The sequence below is a fragment of the Rosa chinensis genome, chromosome 6 (assembly GCF_002994745.2).
Source record: "Rosa chinensis cultivar Old Blush chromosome 6, RchiOBHm-V2, whole genome shotgun sequence".
Taxonomy (NCBI): Eukaryota; Viridiplantae; Streptophyta; class Magnoliopsida; order Rosales; family Rosaceae; genus Rosa; species Rosa chinensis.
Genome location: NC_037093.1, coordinates 68780018 through 68797474, shown reverse-complemented (window position 1 = coordinate 68797474; position 17457 = coordinate 68780018). Strand labels below are relative to the sequence as shown.

General features: G+C 39.4%; 4 protein-coding genes across 4 annotated transcripts; 2 read left to right on the top strand and 2 right to left on the bottom strand.

The window, feature by feature from the left end:
- Positions 1-732: 732 nt before the first annotated feature.
- On the bottom strand, positions 733-5175 carry LOC112173227 (polyadenylate-binding protein-interacting protein 7). Its single transcript, XM_024310815.2, has 6 exons — positions 4860-5175; positions 3435-4270; positions 2723-3176; positions 2551-2621; positions 2020-2144; positions 733-1452 (listed from the first exon to the last, which is right to left on the bottom strand). Exons 2-6 carry the CDS (start codon positions 4191-4193, stop codon positions 1161-1163), a joined length of 1701 nt encoding a protein of 566 aa, XP_024166583.1. The 5' UTR covers positions 4194-4270; positions 4860-5175; the 3' UTR covers positions 733-1160.
- A 5027-nt stretch (positions 5176-10202) lies between these two features.
- LOC112171833 lies at positions 10203-10649 on the top strand. The gene has a single exon (XM_024308949.1). It carries the CDS (start codon positions 10203-10205, stop codon positions 10647-10649), a length of 447 nt encoding a protein of 148 aa, XP_024164717.1.
- Positions 10650-13336: 2687 nt separating this feature from the next.
- On the top strand, positions 13337-14060 carry LOC112170150 (copper transporter 5.1). The gene has a single exon (XM_024307323.2). The coding sequence runs from the start codon at positions 13464-13466 to the stop codon at positions 13911-13913; it is 450 nt and encodes a 149-aa protein (XP_024163091.1). The 5' UTR covers positions 13337-13463; the 3' UTR covers positions 13914-14060.
- Positions 14061-14193: 133 nt separating this feature from the next.
- On the bottom strand, positions 14194-17353 carry LOC112170149 (G-protein coupled receptor 1). The gene is made up of 9 exons (XM_024307322.2): positions 17171-17353; positions 16835-16866; positions 16569-16738; positions 16297-16391; positions 15526-15627; positions 15368-15424; positions 14931-15074; positions 14758-14828; positions 14194-14639 (listed from the first exon to the last, which is right to left on the bottom strand). The coding sequence occupies exons 1-9, from the start codon at positions 17351-17353 to the stop codon at positions 14534-14536; spliced, it is 960 nt and encodes a 319-aa protein (XP_024163090.1). The 3' UTR covers positions 14194-14533.
- Between the last annotated feature and the right edge of the window lie 104 nt (positions 17354-17457).

Sequence of the window (17457 nt, the reverse complement as noted above, 5' to 3'; positions counted from 1 at the left end):
GTCCTTCAGTATATTTTTCATAGATTCCAGCGTTTTTTGCTGTTCATTGATTTTTCTACTGACGACTGTCAGTTTTTCTTCTTCCGTTTTTGGAAGTTCTTTGATATAATCCAGTTTGTTTTCCAATCTTTCCAATTGGTGGATTATAGCAGGTAATTTTTCTAGATGAGTTTGACATCTAGATATTTCTAGTAACAACTTCTGATATTTCTCATCAGAAGATTTCAATAGAGAATTTATTTTCTCTAATAACAATTCTGACATTGTCCCCATTAAGGAGGGGTTCTCCTTTGAGCTATTTTACAAGCTCTGATACCAGTTGTTTGCGGATCTAACCAATGCTCAAATAATCAAGAGGTTTTTGTTCCTCTTCCAGAACTTCTAAGAGATTATCTATCTCCTCTTCTATTCTATAGATTCTAGTCTGTAGTCTGTAGATAATATCCCAGTAATTGGGAGAATCTCTACTAAGATTATCTCTATAGGTTTTTAATTTTCTCAATTTCTCTCTCTCCTTTTGCAATTCCTTAGTAGTAATTTTGCAGATAGCAATCAACTCAAGTCTATCAACAATCGAAATTATGAATGGTAAAAATAACCGTTTACCTTCGAGTATAGAGGATGGATTTATACCTGCAATATGGTTAAACAAACAAATTCAAAAGCATGGGCCCACTACGCTCCGTCAATTTTCTTTTTACTGAAAGGAAAGATAAAAACTTGAAGAGAAAGTGAAACTTGCTAAAGACAAAATGTCCTTAAGTGTCTAAAAACAAATGTAGTGGAGTTTTTTGTGTTTTAGAGTTTGGTCAAGGAGGTGGGTGTAGTTTTTCCTAATTCAATTCTATCAGTTACATCTGAGAATCAAAAAGGAATTAACAAAGAAATGAAAATTTTAAGATACAAAAAAGAACTTTGCAAGACGTCTGCTAAGGTAGGATCACTTCTGCCTACTGGTCGAACTTAATGATACACTTCTCCACTTCTTTTTTTTCCATCTTTTTTTTCCCTCTAACTTCTTCATCTCTCTTCCATTTTTTTTCCTTTCCTTTTTTCAGACTGGACTAATCTTGATTGCTTCCCATATACACAGATACAAGAATGGCTACGATCACTATGACTTCGTGGATTTCCCTCTGTCAAAATACTATCTTCCTGGCTCAGTACATCAGAACTCGAAGCAGCCCTGGCTGTGGCTCATTGTAGTTGAGCCCCTCTTCTTCCAGTAGGTAACGCTGTACAGCAACTGGAAGCCTCGCTGGAGTGCGTGAACCCCGGGTGTGGTGGCCTGTTCCAACACATATATAAACCTGAAGACCCGTCTCTGCTGCTCTAGCAGTGTTCCTCAATATGCTCAGCTCATGCTTGAGCCTATGAAGAGCTTCACTTACGTGAAGTCCATGCAGGTCTATCATCCTCTCCTGTCTTCCATTGAATTGCATTTCTGGGTTCCTGAAAACAATGGAGAAAAGCAAGAAAGGCAACAATTAACTTAACCAATAAAGATTACAATTAAGTTTATTAGGGTGAACCCCAATAGTATCCGACACTGTTGTCAATTATCAAACTCATGCTCTGTATGAAAATAAGTAGCTTCATCAAGCTAGACGCTTGTTCCAGGCTGTCTCAGACAAGGCCCAGAACAGGAGGCAGCTGGAATGCATCTCATTCTCGGAGAGTTCAAAACTATAAGCAGTGACATAGAAGCTCATCTATGGGTTTAATCTGAAACGGATTTCTTGAAGGCAGAGAAGACAAAAAGAAAACCCAATCAACTTGTAGCGAGTCCATGAGAGAGAACAGGACAGAGATTCAAAAACAGAACAAAGGAGTTTCAATCCCTCACAGTTGAACAAATATAATTCAAAACAGGTGACGGAAAAATGCAAATATGCCAGGAACAGCATTTAGCCATCTCCTTTGGAGATGATTATGAGTAACACAAAGGCAAAAACAAAGTAAATACTCAGGACATCCTCTATGGCACAGACCAACCACAAATAGTGGAGGACAACAAACCTCTGGCGATATATAGATTCTTGAGCTTTTCCATGAGCTGCCTTCATATGCATGTTGTGCAGCTGCCCTTTAACACTCAGTTCCTTTGCTAGAGCCTTGTTTCCAACAAGGTATGCTTGTCGTGCCTGTTTTTAAATACAAACAATCAGGAAAGTATTTATTTCACAAGTATTATTTGGCTCAGCCCACAGCATGCATAGTAGAAAGAAATTGATGAAACTGCAGTCGCACAGTGGTATGGGAGTTTACCCCCCATATTGGCTAAAAGGTTTATGCCTTAAAACCAATATCAGGTGTTCACCAGCCATGTGCCACTGCAATTTGTTCCTTGTCTGTGCATTTTCCTTTTTCGTATTCACATCAAGCTTGGCCAAAAAGATTTTAAATCAAATCAGTCCAGACTTATACATGCTGCATGATTTTTTTTTTTTTTTTCACGCCAAGTTGCGGCTTCAATGTTAATGTAAAGCTAGAAATAAATGGAAAGGGTGACTGAGGTTTTACAGGAAAATACCACTTGAAAGGACAAACCTGCTCAAAGTATGCATTCCGTAGGCGTGCATGATCACGAGCTTCCTCCCGCAGATCGGTATACATATTTGCTGTCATCTCAAATGTTAAAGCAAGTATAAATCGATAAGGGATTTGTTCCACAACTGAATGGACATAAACAGAAGTAATTTGGTTGACCAAGGAACATTACCAACAGCATCTCCAGTTTCAAGCCAAACAGGAGCAGTCCGAGCTGAACCACGAGTCTGCGACCTATCACTGTAGATGGCTCTTCCATGCCCAGTATTGTAAGTGCTATTTACAAGATGGGAAGCTCTACTTGAGCCAATAGCAGCATCAGCAGACCCATTCCTCTCATACTTCCATCCACCAGAATCCTGAGTCGCCAATTTCCTGACAGCTGAAGCAAAATCTATTGAACCTCTAGACGGAATGGATGAGCTAGACTTAAACATCAGCATGCTGTCCTTGTCAGAAGTTCGATATGGATTGCCACTTTGCTGGAAATCATCGTCTCCAACATATTTTGGATGACCATGCTGACCATCTGTTGGAGTTAGTGCAGGAAAGTCCATTGAACTAAGATCAGGAGCTGACAAGGTCTTTGGATTCATATTTTCATTAAAACCACCATCAACTTGAAGCTACAATTCAAAACAAACATGCACTATCACATCAATTCGCAGTAATGAAAACAACAAATAGCAAAAGAAAAATTTTAAATGACATCATGTAGTTTAGACAAACAAATATTTTCTGACCACGTTTGAACTAACAGCAAAACTAGAAAATTGCAAGTATATAACATCAACAAACCAGCATTCCCCATCCCAACATCTTCAATCTAGAAAAAGGCATGAAAGTTCCCTAAAGATGAATGCATTAACAAAATAAAAGTATACCTCCAACTGAGTCAACATCTCAATAGTCAGGTTTAAGTCACCACCATTGGCTAAGTAAACTTCTGCAAGGCTCTGAGAGGAAAACCCGGGGAACTGTGAAGCCAAAAAATCGGCAGGGTTAATTTCGCTATCATCAACAACTGGTTGCTCACCCAATATATCATTCATGAATCCATGTCTAGAAATGCCATCATAAAGAGACCCCTCATGACCATTGCTAACAAGCTGATTGCTATTCAGAATCTGCTTATCCCAAGGCTTGGTTGACATGTGCATGAAACTGGGCGAGGAAAGATCATCCCCATAGGGGGATGTAGCAACTCTTAACTTTTCAGAAAAGCTATTACCATTAATGTCATTATATAAGTATCCACTGCCTGTAGAAGCAGGAAAGTGTGTTGCTTCACTGTCATCATGCAAGGACAATCCCGCCAAAGAGATGTTTCCAAGACCTGGTGACTCATCTTCTCCCATGACCTTAAAGTCAGGGGTGATATCATCAGGGAGCTGGTGGCGCCAATATTGGTGGGCCTCGTCATCAGAATTATTCGAGGTGGAAGACTCTGTTCGATCTAATACTGCTTTTCCAAAGGTTCGAGATGAAGAAAATGCCTGAGGTGTGCTGGTGCTTCCAGATGAAGGAGATCTGAGGGAAAAGGGAACAAACTCTGCTGCATTTGGATTTAAAGTAGTTGCCTTGCTTGCAGCAGCGCCTAGCTTTGTGTCATTCGTAAAGGATCCTTTCTTGGACAAGCTCATTATTTACTGAATTAGATACAACTCGATAAGCTCTGAATTAAAGAGGAGCACAGCTTTCATCAAGCATCAACCAAACCCTGCAAAACAGTTCCAGTGAAGCACTATCATTAGTCCATTGACCAAGAACTTCAATTTCAAAGCAAACCGACTCGCAATTCACCGAATCAGAAGTCTTTCCCCATAATTCAACTGAAAGAGCACATGAAAAACAAGAGCAAAAATGAAACCAAATTTCAAAAGCACTTTCGAAATTCCTTTTATTCTTTCCTCACCAGTACAATTATCCGAAAACCAAATCATTTTTCAAGATTCTGTGCAAAGCCAAACTCCACAGAAACAAAGTTTCAAATCCGATTAAACCCCCCGAAGTTGAAACAAAAAAATACATAATAATTTTCAAACAAACAAAGCTAGATACGGTAACAGAAAAATTTAATTCCCAACTTCATTAAAACAAGTCCAATTTCCACAGAAAATCCAAACAAAATCAAGCTCAAAACAACAAGAGCAGCTCAGAAACCAAATCCGCAGCCATAAAACCAATCAAATTCAATAGATCTCATCAAATTCAACGCCAAAAATCACAAAACCACGCACAAAATCCAAAACGAAGATAAACCAAAACCAATCCCAAAGCCAAGTGGAAGATCCGAAGCGGAGCAATACCTTTTCGCACCAAATCGAAGGGATCCATGAGCTGGTATAAGCCGAGCTTAGAAATATAGTGAAAGGAAAGCGAAAGAGAATCAGAGATTTGATGCTTTTACGTTTGAGCTTGAAGGAGCTGCTTGTGTGTGTTGCAGTATTATCTAGAGCTTTCAGGGCTCTCTATCTTGATATCTTCTTCTTCTTCTTCTTCTTCCTTCTCTATGTGTCTCTGTGAGCTTTTTTGTTTGAAACCCTGTAAAGGGGTAATACCAACACCACCACCACACAAAAACAGAAAAGACGATTCAATCCCTTGGCCACTCGATTTGACCCCAAACCTTCTCTCTCTCTCTCTCTCTCTCCTGTCCAAATTGGCATTATAGTAAGATTTATTTGGGGTAATTGGGATTTGAGACGGGGATGGCTGAGCACGGCATTTTTTTGGGCTGAATATTTTAGTGGTTTATTTTTCATTTTTATGTTCTAGTCTTTTTCTTTTTGCTGGGGAATATTCTAGTCGTTAGTGATTCACTTATTCCTTTATCATCACAATTTTTTGTTTTTTTTTGGGCAAAATATCTACTTTTTAAAAATACAATTCATAAAATAACGTAATAAGAAGTCCAGAGAAACACCGTATTGGCATACATTCAATGGTCGTTTGCTCATTGCTCCTTTGGCTGAAATTTCAAGCAAAGAAGTTCAGAGAAACACCGTAACTGGTGGTGTTATTTGGATATAACATCTCCTGAATTTTTATGTTTTTGCTCAATGCATTTGATTTTCTTGATAGGTCAAGTTGACCTCATTCTAAGTCAAATGGCGTGAAATTAGCCCAGCTTGTGTTGCTATTTGATACAAATAATCAACCGCTACGAGCAAAGTTTAAGTTGTTGAATCTAGAATTCTAGATTGTTGTCTAAATTTAGAGAACATAGTTTTTTTATTTTAAGCTATGTCACGGAAAGTGTTAGATCTTGAGTTCACTTGTATATTTCAATCTCATAATCTCTAATATTTCCTAGTTGTATTATCACCATTGTTGCATATGAAATTACTTAGTAAATTTTTTTTGTAGACTATCGTTTGGGGTGAGATGTCATATGTAATTTTACTTTTTATAAATGAAATTAACGTTTCTTTTATTATATGAAAAGGAATTATTAAAATATTGAAGACGACATATAGTTCATAGCTTTTTTGACTACACGAAGAGACGATGTGAAAAAATCAAGTGACATGATGGCACCATTCCATAATTTCTTATGAGTGTACTGTATTAATGGAACCTTATTCAACATAAGTTTAAAAGCATTCCGCATGCAAATTTAAGGACAAAGGAGTACATGTCAAATTAATCAAATGTCTAGTGGGATTATGACACATCATTATCATAGAGGACAACCCCAAATTGAATGTAGGGGGGGTTAGTGTAGTAAAGTTGATACCGACACATTTGGTGAAGGTTACATATGGAACTTAACTGCTTTACCAAAATGTCTCTTACAAACTGCTTTTTAAAGCTATGTTTGATTTTTGGCTCGGTATTGGTTGGTCCATAACTAGAAGCTAATTCTCTATGGTGTAAATAGGGACAGTTGCAACTGTGCAGGCATTGAAGCTGATAGTTCACCTACACTGTGGCAATTGCAATATTTCGGTGTTTTAATTTACTAAAAAAAAATAGAATCTGTTAGAATTTATTTGAGTAAGAGTATTTCTTCTTATGCAAAGTCGATTGCCTTTTTTTTTTTTTCTTGAGAATGAGATAGAACTTTCATTCAATCAACCAAAACGCATACATTGGAGGAGACATAAACCAATACCCCAAAAAAAACCGCGGTTACAGATACCATCAGGCCAATGGACCCAAACTCTAACCACAAAACACCTATTTCCAAGGCTACTTTGAGCATGTGATCCCGAAAGTCCCTGTAATACCCCGTAGTCAGCAGCACAGAAGACGTCGTCCTCTTCAACACCGTATCAAAAAAGTACCAGACCACTTGTAAATGATCGCTCGTCGGCAAATTGACAACAAAAGTAAACCAGAGTTGAGCCAACTCGTTCACAGGAAAAACACCATAGCAATGGCACAACCATGAAACCAATACACTCAAACCCTCGCTCAATTGAGGAGAGACTTATTAGAACTAACCAAAAGCCAAAACCTAAAAACCTAATAAAACAAAGAATTCGGCCACCGCAACATGCTTCCAATTTCCTCGACGTTGGACCCCAACCACTAGTAAACCGCTGCACCGAGCCCATCCACACCGGCTCACCCCCTTGCAGACACCCAAGCCTACCGTGTGGCCTTCCACCGCCGCTCTCTGCATCGTCTCCAGCCAAAAAGTGGACCAAGCCTGGAACATTTACAACGCAAAAGACCGAAAAAACATGAAAGAGAGAGCAATCTACATCGCCACCGCAGGCCTGGAACTGCTACCCACAACCAACCTTTGACTCTCAACCTTTCTGCCCCTTTCCACCCCAGCGTGAAGCATGCCCATCCACCAACCGCTGTCGTATGAAGGAAAAGAGAAATCTGCTGCCGTCGCCTAAATCCTCTCAAGCCAAAAGACTCAGATCGCTCCACCAAGGGAGAGCCGACCATCCTAGCACCCTGTCCGGCAACGTTCACCACACACCGACGCAAGCAAAAGCCATCATCGATGTTGGGACGCCGTTGGACAAGCCACAACCCCGCCCCTCTGTTTTCCAAACCCTACGTTTTGCTCCGAGTAGTGCCAAAGTCGATTGCCTTTATCTCTTCACATCATCAAAATGAGGGAATTTATTTTTCCATCAAAAAAAAAAAAAAAGAGGGAATTTATTAACTTTTTTATGGACCCGCTTGCAATCGGATTCTATTTGTGTTAATAAATGAAGGGAAAGTCAGGCACTGAAATCTTTTTCCTTTGATTTATACAAATTTTAAGTAATTAAATGTGTTACTAGCACATGAGTTTATCTCATTCATTTATTATCTCGATAGTAAACTTGCCATAATATTGTAAATTGACCAGCGGCACATGACTTGAGCCACGCGAATAAGTTTTATTGATTTATATTGAATCTAATTGCAAACAATGAATAGCTACAAGTAAATGATAAGTTTTGGGGGGTGCAAAGCACTATATAAATTGGTCGAAACTGACCATTAAATATGGTTTAGTTAAAGTTTTTATATTTTAAAAATTAAAAGTCAATTAAATATCCAACCAAACTGTTTATGAGTTGGGTTGGTTTGGTTTATCTTATACTTTAACAGCGGAACCCAACCCGACCAGTATGTTTGAAATATAATAGGAAAAAAGTTTCCAGTTTATATACGTAATAAATATATATTCATTTGTCTAGTCTGTTCTATATAAGTTATAAATCTTCATTTATAACTCTATTCTCAAATGATATACTACCATATTGAATCCAAACCCCAAATACCTAAAACCCTAATATAGAATCTCTACAATTACTTTGATCCTTTCACATCACATCTCTCAATCTTTCATTCTCTAACCTCTAATACTACCATATTAAGTTAGTACTGATAGCTAATAAGTCATGAAATAAGTGAATCACTTTGAATCTATTATAGATTTTGGGTTTTGATTGAATTTTACTATGAAATTTTTCATAAACAACATGTTAATATTATATAGGTTAAAACCACTTAACTGACCAAACCAAACCATCTTTTTTTGGATTGGACCATATTAAGCTAGTACTGATGGCTAATAAGTCATGAAATAAGTGAATCACTTTGAATCTATTATAGACTTTGGGTTTTGATTGAATTTTACTATGAAATTTTTCATAAACAACATGTTAATATTATATAGGTTAAAACCACTTAACCGACCAAACCAAACCATTTTTTTTTGAATTGGATTAAGCTTAATTTTTTCGATGACAGGTTGTTCAAAATGCGTAAATTGCTCATTTTGGCATAGAGACGGTTTGGAGTCAAAACCAATTCAACCCAATCCATGTGTAGCCCTTAATAAGTTTTATTAATCTATACTAATATTAATAGAATAGGCTTTGTTAGCCAAAACTAAAAAAATGTACTAAAATACCCTTAAAATATTAAAAAACAAAGCACAATTTTCATTCTACAGGACATAATCGTCAAAACACTAAAACAATAAAAATATATATTAACTGCCCATTTTTAAACTGATAACCACCCACTTTTCCACACCCAGAGGGTGTGAGCAGTTTAAATCTCTTTACAAATAAAGAATAGCTACAACTAAATGTGGACGTTTGAGACTAAACTCAAGCTAAACAGCAAACAACCCTTCACACACACACACAAACAGTAAACACATTTAAATTGCTCCATTAATTAGGCTTAATCAAAATAATGAGGTTTGATATGCATGAAAATATAATGCGTTTTGATAAAATTGCGTGAAAAAATATAACATGATATCCTATAGATTATCAATTACAACTGCATATCCAATTAATTGAATTATTAGACATTTAATATAAAAAAACATTTTGGTCACATGAACCTTGATGCGGAGCTTACTTGCATTCCACATTCTTTTTGTGTTAATAAATCATGTACTCAAATAAAAATTTAACAATACTTAAGCGAAATATTCATCTCTATGTGGATAAATGCCGTAGTTAATTTCACTAGTCGACGTAAAACATATGTATTACATTTATCTAATTACAAATAATTACTAAGCAACAAGTGACACTTAAGTTGCTGCTTTATTTAGTTTTAACCAACATACAATTCAAGTGTTTAGCTTTTGCCGTGACCTTAAAGCCAAACCGGCGAAAGCTAAACAGTTGAATTGTTTCCCTAATTAGGCTTAATCAACTATATCGCGGTTGGCAAAACTTGCCTAAAAACACACAAGCTAGGATGCAAATGGCATACGTCCACCCGGGGGCAATTAACCATAATTGCATGAAAAATTAGAAGACAGGTAACCAACTATAGCCAATTTCAACGCTACACGTATCCCAGATAGTAAGGGAAATATTATAAATCCCAAGCACATACGGGTAACGACAGTGTCCAAACAAAATCGGGTAAAGAATTTTTAAGGGTCCCCCATTCCAAGTAGGAATATGATTAACCAGAAAATCGAATCTTAACAGTTAACAGGAGAAGTTTTTTTTTGATACGTAGTTAACAGGAGAAGTTGGATCTTGGATATATTTGCTATAAATAAATCAGGGTGCTTCATAGAAAGCTAGAAATCAGAGAGGTAATCTCGCCGTAACGTGAAATTTAACTCCCCGAATTTTCTCAAATTTCAACATTCCAATCGTTCCTAAGTACTCCCGAAACTGTAAAAAAAAAAAAAAAATCTCAGCATCATATCTCCGATGGAGGAGTCTGCAGCTGGTGCCGATGAGGTGGAGATGGTGACGTGTCACTGCTGCGGGTTAGAGGAGGAGTGCACGCCGGGATATATAGCGCGGGAAAGGGAGAAGCACCATGGCCGTTGGATCTGCGGGCTTTGCACGACGGCGATCGAGGAAGATGGGATGAAGTTGCAGAGGAAGATCACCGCCGACGAGGCCATCAGGCGTCACGTCAAGTTTTACGAGAACTTTCGGTCGACGTCTCCGAGGAGGAGTGTGGATTCTTCCGCGGCGGAGGACGAGGAGGAGGAGAAGGACTTGTTGATCTCGAAGGTGATGCAGCTCCTGCGGCGGACTTTGGACTCGCCGAGGAGGACCGGGACGGGTTCCGGTCGCGGGGCGTTTGATCACCGTCTTTTGAGGTCGAAGAGCTGCTTTGCGACTCTAGGAGAGAAGGGTCTAGACTGATTGAATTACAGGGTCTAGCTAGCTTAATATGGTAGTCGTGGTAGCTAGCTAGGGTAATTTTACAGGGTGGACTAGTTAAAAGTGAAAAGTTAGTATTTGGTGTAGTGATTCTGATTTTGAATGGGTTAGTGACATGTGTATTGTGATTGAGGGGGTGGATGATGAAGTTCTAACTTCCCTGCCTTTGTCAGTAAACAAATCTAAAAGATTTTTTTAATCGAGGACTCGAGTTTCTTAAAAGCTTTCGAAGCCCAAATACTAATTAGTGCTACAAGATCATAATATATAAGATTTTGATTTTAATAATGGTGGGTTCTTTATCGCTGTATATAATTGAATTTTTTTTATTTTTGAGTTGTAATGCCACGGAGGCGAAATAGTATATTCTTCACAAGCTAGAATAAGCCGTTACATACTTTTTCTCTGTCATTTATAGACAGACAAGAAGCTAGTGGTAGTACCCACAAGTGGTATGTACATATAGTACTACTCATTGTACATTCAAATACATAGAAATAGTGGATATCCTCCTTCGGTACTACTCCAAAGATGCTAAAGAGACATAAGGTGCTTAGGTTCCTAAAACAAAGGAAATTTTTGTAACTAGACAAACTAATTAACATAGGGATGGGCCTAGGGAAAAACCCTAGCCCAACATATTCAGTTCAAGGAAGATCCAAAGAGGCCCATGCAAAAAGCCCAGCAAGTCTGACCGGGCCCAGGCCCAACCTTCATCTCCACACACGCCTGGGCATAGAATAGATGCAGCGCTGCGCCTGCTCCGCCGACCATGCCCCGCCTGTTCTGCCATGATCCCACCGCAACGAATCATCGTCACAGCCCAAATCACCCAGAATCACGTCGCCACACCTGGCAGCACCACGATGCGCCCTGATCCAAAAGCTTGCAATCCCCGCCGCCGCAAAAAGTTAACCCTTCGCAGAAGGTGGTTGATCCAGCAGCAAACCGAGGTCCCGATTCCGCCTACATAGCCACCGCATATAGAGATTTCAAGCCAAGCCTTCATCCCGAGCCAACCTACAAAAAACCTCAAACAAGACCCCTCAAAAGAAGCTCCTCGAAACGATAGCTTTCATCTCCATCTAGTAGCAGACCGTGCAGCGTCGGCGAGGCCAAAGGCTAGCCAAGATGCCGGGGTCGCCACTGGACGAGAGCGATCAATTCGGTCTAGGATTGCCGCCGCCCCTAGGGTTTTGCGCTCTTATCAAATAGTAGCCTTAATATTTTGATACTCTTTGATCAATTCATGTTGTAATATAATTAAAGACAAATAGTATATTTTTTTTCCTCAAAATTTTAACATCTTTTGTCTCTTAAATTTTGCCAATAAAATTCGATAATTACTATTTTAAAAACATTTAAAATCCATCACCACCTGTTTTAATTTTTCTTTTGATTTTGGGTCTTGGTAGTTAAGTTTATAAGAGTGCATTGGACCACGAGTATTGGTAGGGTGTCTATGCAAATCGCCAAACTGCAAAGTTTAATCGGTTTATATAGAGTTTTTATTGTATGAGTTATTGACAGACTAAAGAAATAAAAATTAATAGTCTCATCCAGTCGAAGACTTCCTGTTGCTGAACAATCCCACTTTTGTTCTGCTCCTGACTATATCCCAATGTTTGCCTATCAAGTAGCTTCAGAACTTTGATCGAGCACCTATAGATGGCGGAGACTAGAAGAGCTCCAATTCTCTGTCTAGAAAGGATACTGAGTCTTCATATTGTTCATAATATCATTCATATATAGTTTTGGGAACATTTAGATATCAATATTAGAGTTACTGTGATCAAATATACAGACGATGATGGATCATCCTTAGCTGTTAACATTGCCAATTTAGATACGGGCAAAAGAGAAAGGGCGGAAAACACACATAGAGAAAAACTTGTGGTTTATAGAGCGAGCTTTGTTAAAAAAAAGAAAAGAAAAGAATTTCCTCTATTCTCAACTTTTAAGCTTGTCAATCTAAATTTGAGCAAAAGAGAGAGACGGTGAACATATAGAGTAAACGGTTTGTAATTTTTAAAAAAAAACTTTCTTAATAGAATTTCTAAAATTAAAATAGACGGACCTCGATTCTTAGCCTGTCGATTTAGATCTAAATCAGAGCAGAAGAGAGGGTGCAGAAAATAAAAAAGTGGACGGTTGATGGTTTATGGAGAGATCTCCTGAAGAAAAAAAAGAAAAGAAACCTGTGCCTTAATCATTGAGATTGACAGGCACGTGTCCGTTGCATGGGCTTTGTACTGTATAGTTGTGCCGTCCTGCAGCAGGGTCCTTAATCGCTCGTACTGCATTTTGCGAATTTCCTTCCGGTCCCACCCCAACTTCCCATATCCACAAAACTGCCATTACCAAATTTAGCCTCTTTCTTTTCTGGGCCCAGCCCACTAATCCTTCTCCAACAAGTAACAACAACCAGTCAAAATCACTTTTCGATCAAACCGAGCTGTCCCGAATCTTTCAACTACCGAACCCACCCCCCTCCAAACACAATCAACAAAGTCCAAGAACCAAAAGCCAATTCCAGCTTTTCCCGCGGGGACAAAACGGTAATTAACTGAATCCCCGGAGGGCATTTACGCTTTTTGTGTACATGGCCTTCCGTCGTACTCAACTTAAAAAAGTTAGTACAGCGTGTACTACACGGTCCAGACCAACCAATTTATCAAAAGAGAGAATAGAAGAAATATCATTATTTCTGTCTTCACAAGTCTCCTTCAAACTTCATCACCACCGGAATTTTGACCTCTGCTTCTTTCTCTCTCTACAAACTCCGGCGGAGCCAAGATGATGCACATGACCTTCTACTGGAGCAAGCAGGTGACGCTCCTGTTCGACTCGTGGAGCACCACCACGTGGCTCGGCTACGCCCTCACGCTCCTCGCCTGCCTCATCGTCCCGGCGTTCTACCAGTACCTCGAGGGCCTGCGCGTGCGCCTCAGGCTCGTGTCTTCGGCCGGGAAGGCGGCGGCGGCGGCGGGGTCCGATCCGATCGAGACTCCGCTCCTGCGAGCCAAGCCCGCCGGAGGAGGGAAGTTCTCTGTGGTTAAGTTGGCCGGAGCCGTGATCTTCGCCGTGAATTCTGCGATCGGGTACATGCTGATGCTGGCGGTGATGTCGTACAACGGCGGCGTTTTCGTGGCGATCGTTTTGGGGTTGGCGATCGGGTATTTGTTTTTCAGGAGTGGAGATGAGGAAGTTTCGGCTGCGGTTGAAAATCCCTGTGCTTGTGCTTAGACTATATTATATTTTTTAGATCGAAATCGAAGATTTGCAATTGCAATTTCTCTTGTTTTATGAATCTGAATTTACTACTGTGCTTTGTATCTTGCCCTTTCGGGGATTCTGTAAAAATTGTGGAATTATATGCGTGATTGGTAAGCAGAGGAGCACTGCGTCATTCTTCATTGGGGGAAGAGAAAGTTGAAAAACACCAAATTGTGATGGTGACTATTTACATCTTCTCCAGAAGAACGGGCCTGGTTATTTTTGGAACTGTAAATGAAAGGCTGGGACAAAATCACAAATAGAATAATAGATTTCTAACTAAAGAGTGCTCCTGTCTCTCTCTACAAATGAAGTGTACAGTTTCCTATTGTTACTGGGATCATCCATCTAATAATCACAACTTCTACAAACGACACAACTGATCTATGGCTACATCTAACACGCTGCTTCAAATCAAACTCATGACGGAACAAATAGAGTATGGATATGTTGTTAATCACGGGAGCACTTGGCGGACTTCGCAATTGATGCAAGTCAGTGGGTTTGTTCCTTTTTGTTTCTCCATTCCATCAACGGTCATACATGGTGAGAAAAGGATGAAAGAATTGACAAGAGCAGCGAAAAGGAAGCTAGTGCTGATCTTGAATCTTTAGTGATGCTAGTTCACTCTCTTCATGTTGGTTTCTAGGCCTTGAACTGTTGGGGAACCATCTTCGAAGCCTGTCTGGCCAGAACCTGATTACAAGATTTCCAAGAAAACCATTCCATTAAGAGGAATGCAAAACAAATCAGATATTGCATACAGGTCCTTGAGATACTGAACATGGAAAAACAACAAGCAATTGCAACTTACAGATCCAATCTTTCTTGTATTGCCCGTCGAACTGAGGAATTCAAGCCATAGGCTATTGAATTGAACAGACCCTGGACAAGTAGATAAATATAACCAAATTCAGTACCATAATATGTTGACAGTACATTACTATAAAAAATTACAATTATCGCCATTGAAAATTAGTGAATTACCATAAGTGCCGCTGTCCCAACATCAAGAACTGAGAGCCAAAATATTTTATGATCCGGTTCAATAAAGTCATGAATGCGGTTGATGGTGCCAAAAGCCCATGATCCTATCAGGATGAGTGGGTAGTACCCCCACCTGTTCAAAGCCTGTTGAAGGAAGTACAACACTATCATTACTGAAAAGAGCAGTTCCAACTAGAATTCTTTTCATTTAGACACAGATGATTATCAAACCACTAAGATTGCTCTATTATCTTCAATGTAATACTGAATGTGCCATAGGAGTTCGCATAAATGACATAAGATGCATGAAACATAGGCTTCTAGCAAAAAAGCTACACAAACAGTAAATCTCTATTTTGCATATGCAATTTTCATATTTTCCTATGCCATGGGAACTTCTGAACTGACCCTAGGAAGCCATTTGGAACACATCATACCTTTGTTTCTGCTCTGGCATCTGATTGGTAAGGGCGGTCGGATATGCTACCTGCCATCTGTAATTTTCACATCAGAAGGATGATCTCAATAATAGTAAAAGTGAGTGGGAATTATGTGTGAGGAAAAAAAAAAAAAAGTTGACAACTGGAATACATACACGCCTTGCATTGTTCAGCATGCGTATGACTTGAAAGTATGTAAAACCATTGTAAAGAATTGCACCCCAGAGTGGCATATAAAAGGTTACAAAGTGAAGTGCCTGTAAGAAAGGGTTGAAAAAGTAGAAGACAATTAGAAAGATACAGGTAATCAGACGGCCATAGTCAGAAATCTAACTGGGCCAATTGCTCGATACTGACTTTATTTAGATTTGATAAACACGACTGAAATTTGGAAGGTATATACAATTGAACTGTTAATATGTAAGGTTTGAAAAAGCTAAAGCATCATTTCCAACGTGTATATGTGTGTGTGTATCAAGATTTAATGAAACTCAGCTACGGGGAGCAGAGCTTGGACATTGACTAATAAATTTCAGGATCAACTTAGTCCAAAGTGTAGATATCATTTGTGCAGGTAATAGCTAATGTACTCATAAGTAGGGTACAGATGTACTTCATTATCCAAAACATAATCCACAATTATGTTTCTGGTGACAGCAGCTTTGACAATAAACATATTCTCCAAAACATAATCCACAATTTCTCAATATCCTCCACTTCATTTATAGAATACATAATATTGATAATAGACATATAGGCCTATTGCAATAGAGTAATAAAGCATGTAACCCACGCATGAGTTGGAGGAGTTCTAATAAAACCAACTAATTGCAGAAGAGCTACAGAAAATCCCATAGACCGGAAACCTAAAGAAACATTCAGCCATCGCGCAATATTCTCCTAGCCAATAAGTACTATGTAATTACCTTTCCTGTACGCCCAGACTGCGACCAACACCATGTACCTAGGTGACTATGGTTATTACCTATAGATCGCACAACTGTCACAACTAGTGAAGTCCCTGTAAAAATGCAAGTGCACTGCTTATCAGCTTCATACATCAAATATAGCCAATGCATACCAGGAGAAAGAAAACCGAGCATAAAAATAGAAAGTGTCAATTGAAACCACACTACCCTCTCTCACAATGGAATTAAAATCAGAAATATCCTTCTGGGAACACATAAAAAGGTCATACCCCAAACATACAAATGAAACATTGCCTCCAAATCTTCCACATCAGTTTTGTGCTTAACAACAGTACGGTGAAGAGTAAAAGCAATTGTCGTAGTCCACAGGAACGACGCAACACAGAAGAAATGAGTGCTGTAGCCATGCGAGTAACAGAAAAATCCTCTGGATGGATCCCTGCAATATAAGAGAGACTCACTCTCCGTCACTTAACAGCAAGAATCAGATAAACAATCTATCACCTCACACTAGTGTCTGCGAATTGAAGCATACCCAACCATGCTGAAGAAGCTACAAAGCATGTCCTGCATTCCAAAACATGCAACACATGAGCACATGCTTTACTCTCACCCTAAACAAAAACCGAACAATTTCCAAATTTCAAGTGGAGCGAATTTTGAAGCTATATCAAATCCTTCAAGCACAAGTCACCAAATTACATCTTTCTAAACAAATTTTAAGTAATCAAATGCTCAATTTCCGAGAGCTCAAAGTTTCTAAAACTAGAACGCAGCAGAGAACCAGAGAGGGAGCCATGAGATCTAACAAGACACGCGATTTCGATTATCGGAAGTAAAAGTAAGATAAGGAGAGAAGAGAGAGGCTTACGGAGAGAGCGAGGTAGAAGACGAGCTTGAAGGAGAACTTGCGGAGCTCTTTGAAGAGGACGTAGCAGAGGACGATGAAGCCGGAGCCGACGAAGGAGAGGCTGGCCGCTCCGGCATTGACCGCAGTCAAAACTTGGCGATCGTACGACGTCAGGCCTCCGGCGACTTGCCCCGTCGACGCCATTTTCTCTTGTCCGCTGCAATTATGATCGAATCGCGCCAATGGTCTCGAATCGGGCGTCGGTTGGTTTTGGTTTTGGTTTCCGGGGAATATAGAAACGCGACGGC

Excerpts from the sequence above, each read along its gene's own strand:
- LOC112170149 (XM_024307322.2), bottom strand. The coding sequence starts at position 17,353 with ATGGCGTCGACGGGGCAAGTCGCCGGAGGCCTGACGTCGTACGATCGC. Across the intron at positions 14,829-14,930 it reads TTGGGACAGCGGCACTTATG|GGTCTGTTCAATTCAATAGC; the intron begins GTAATTCACTAA and ends CTACTTGTCCAG. Across the intron at positions 14,640-14,757 it reads ATACAAGAAAGATTGGATCT|GTTCTGGCCAGACAGGCTTC; the intron begins GTAAGTTGCAAT and ends TCTTGTAATCAG.
- LOC112173227 (XM_024310815.2), bottom strand. The coding sequence starts at position 4,193 with ATGAGCTTGTCCAAGAAAGGATCCTTTACGAATGACACAAAGCTAGGC. Across the intron at positions 2,622-2,722 it reads TGAAACTGGAGATGCTGTTG|CAAATATGTATACCGATCTG; the intron begins GTAATGTTCCTT and ends TTGAGATGACAG. Across the intron at positions 2,145-2,550 it reads GGAATGCATACTTTGAGCAG|GCACGACAAGCATACCTTGT; the intron begins GTTTGTCCTTTC and ends ATTTAAAAACAG.
- LOC112171833 (XM_024308949.1), top strand. The coding sequence starts at position 10,203 with ATGGAGGAGTCTGCAGCTGGTGCCGATGAGGTGGAGATGGTGACGTGT.
- LOC112170150 (XM_024307323.2), top strand. The coding sequence starts at position 13,464 with ATGATGCACATGACCTTCTACTGGAGCAAGCAGGTGACGCTCCTGTTC.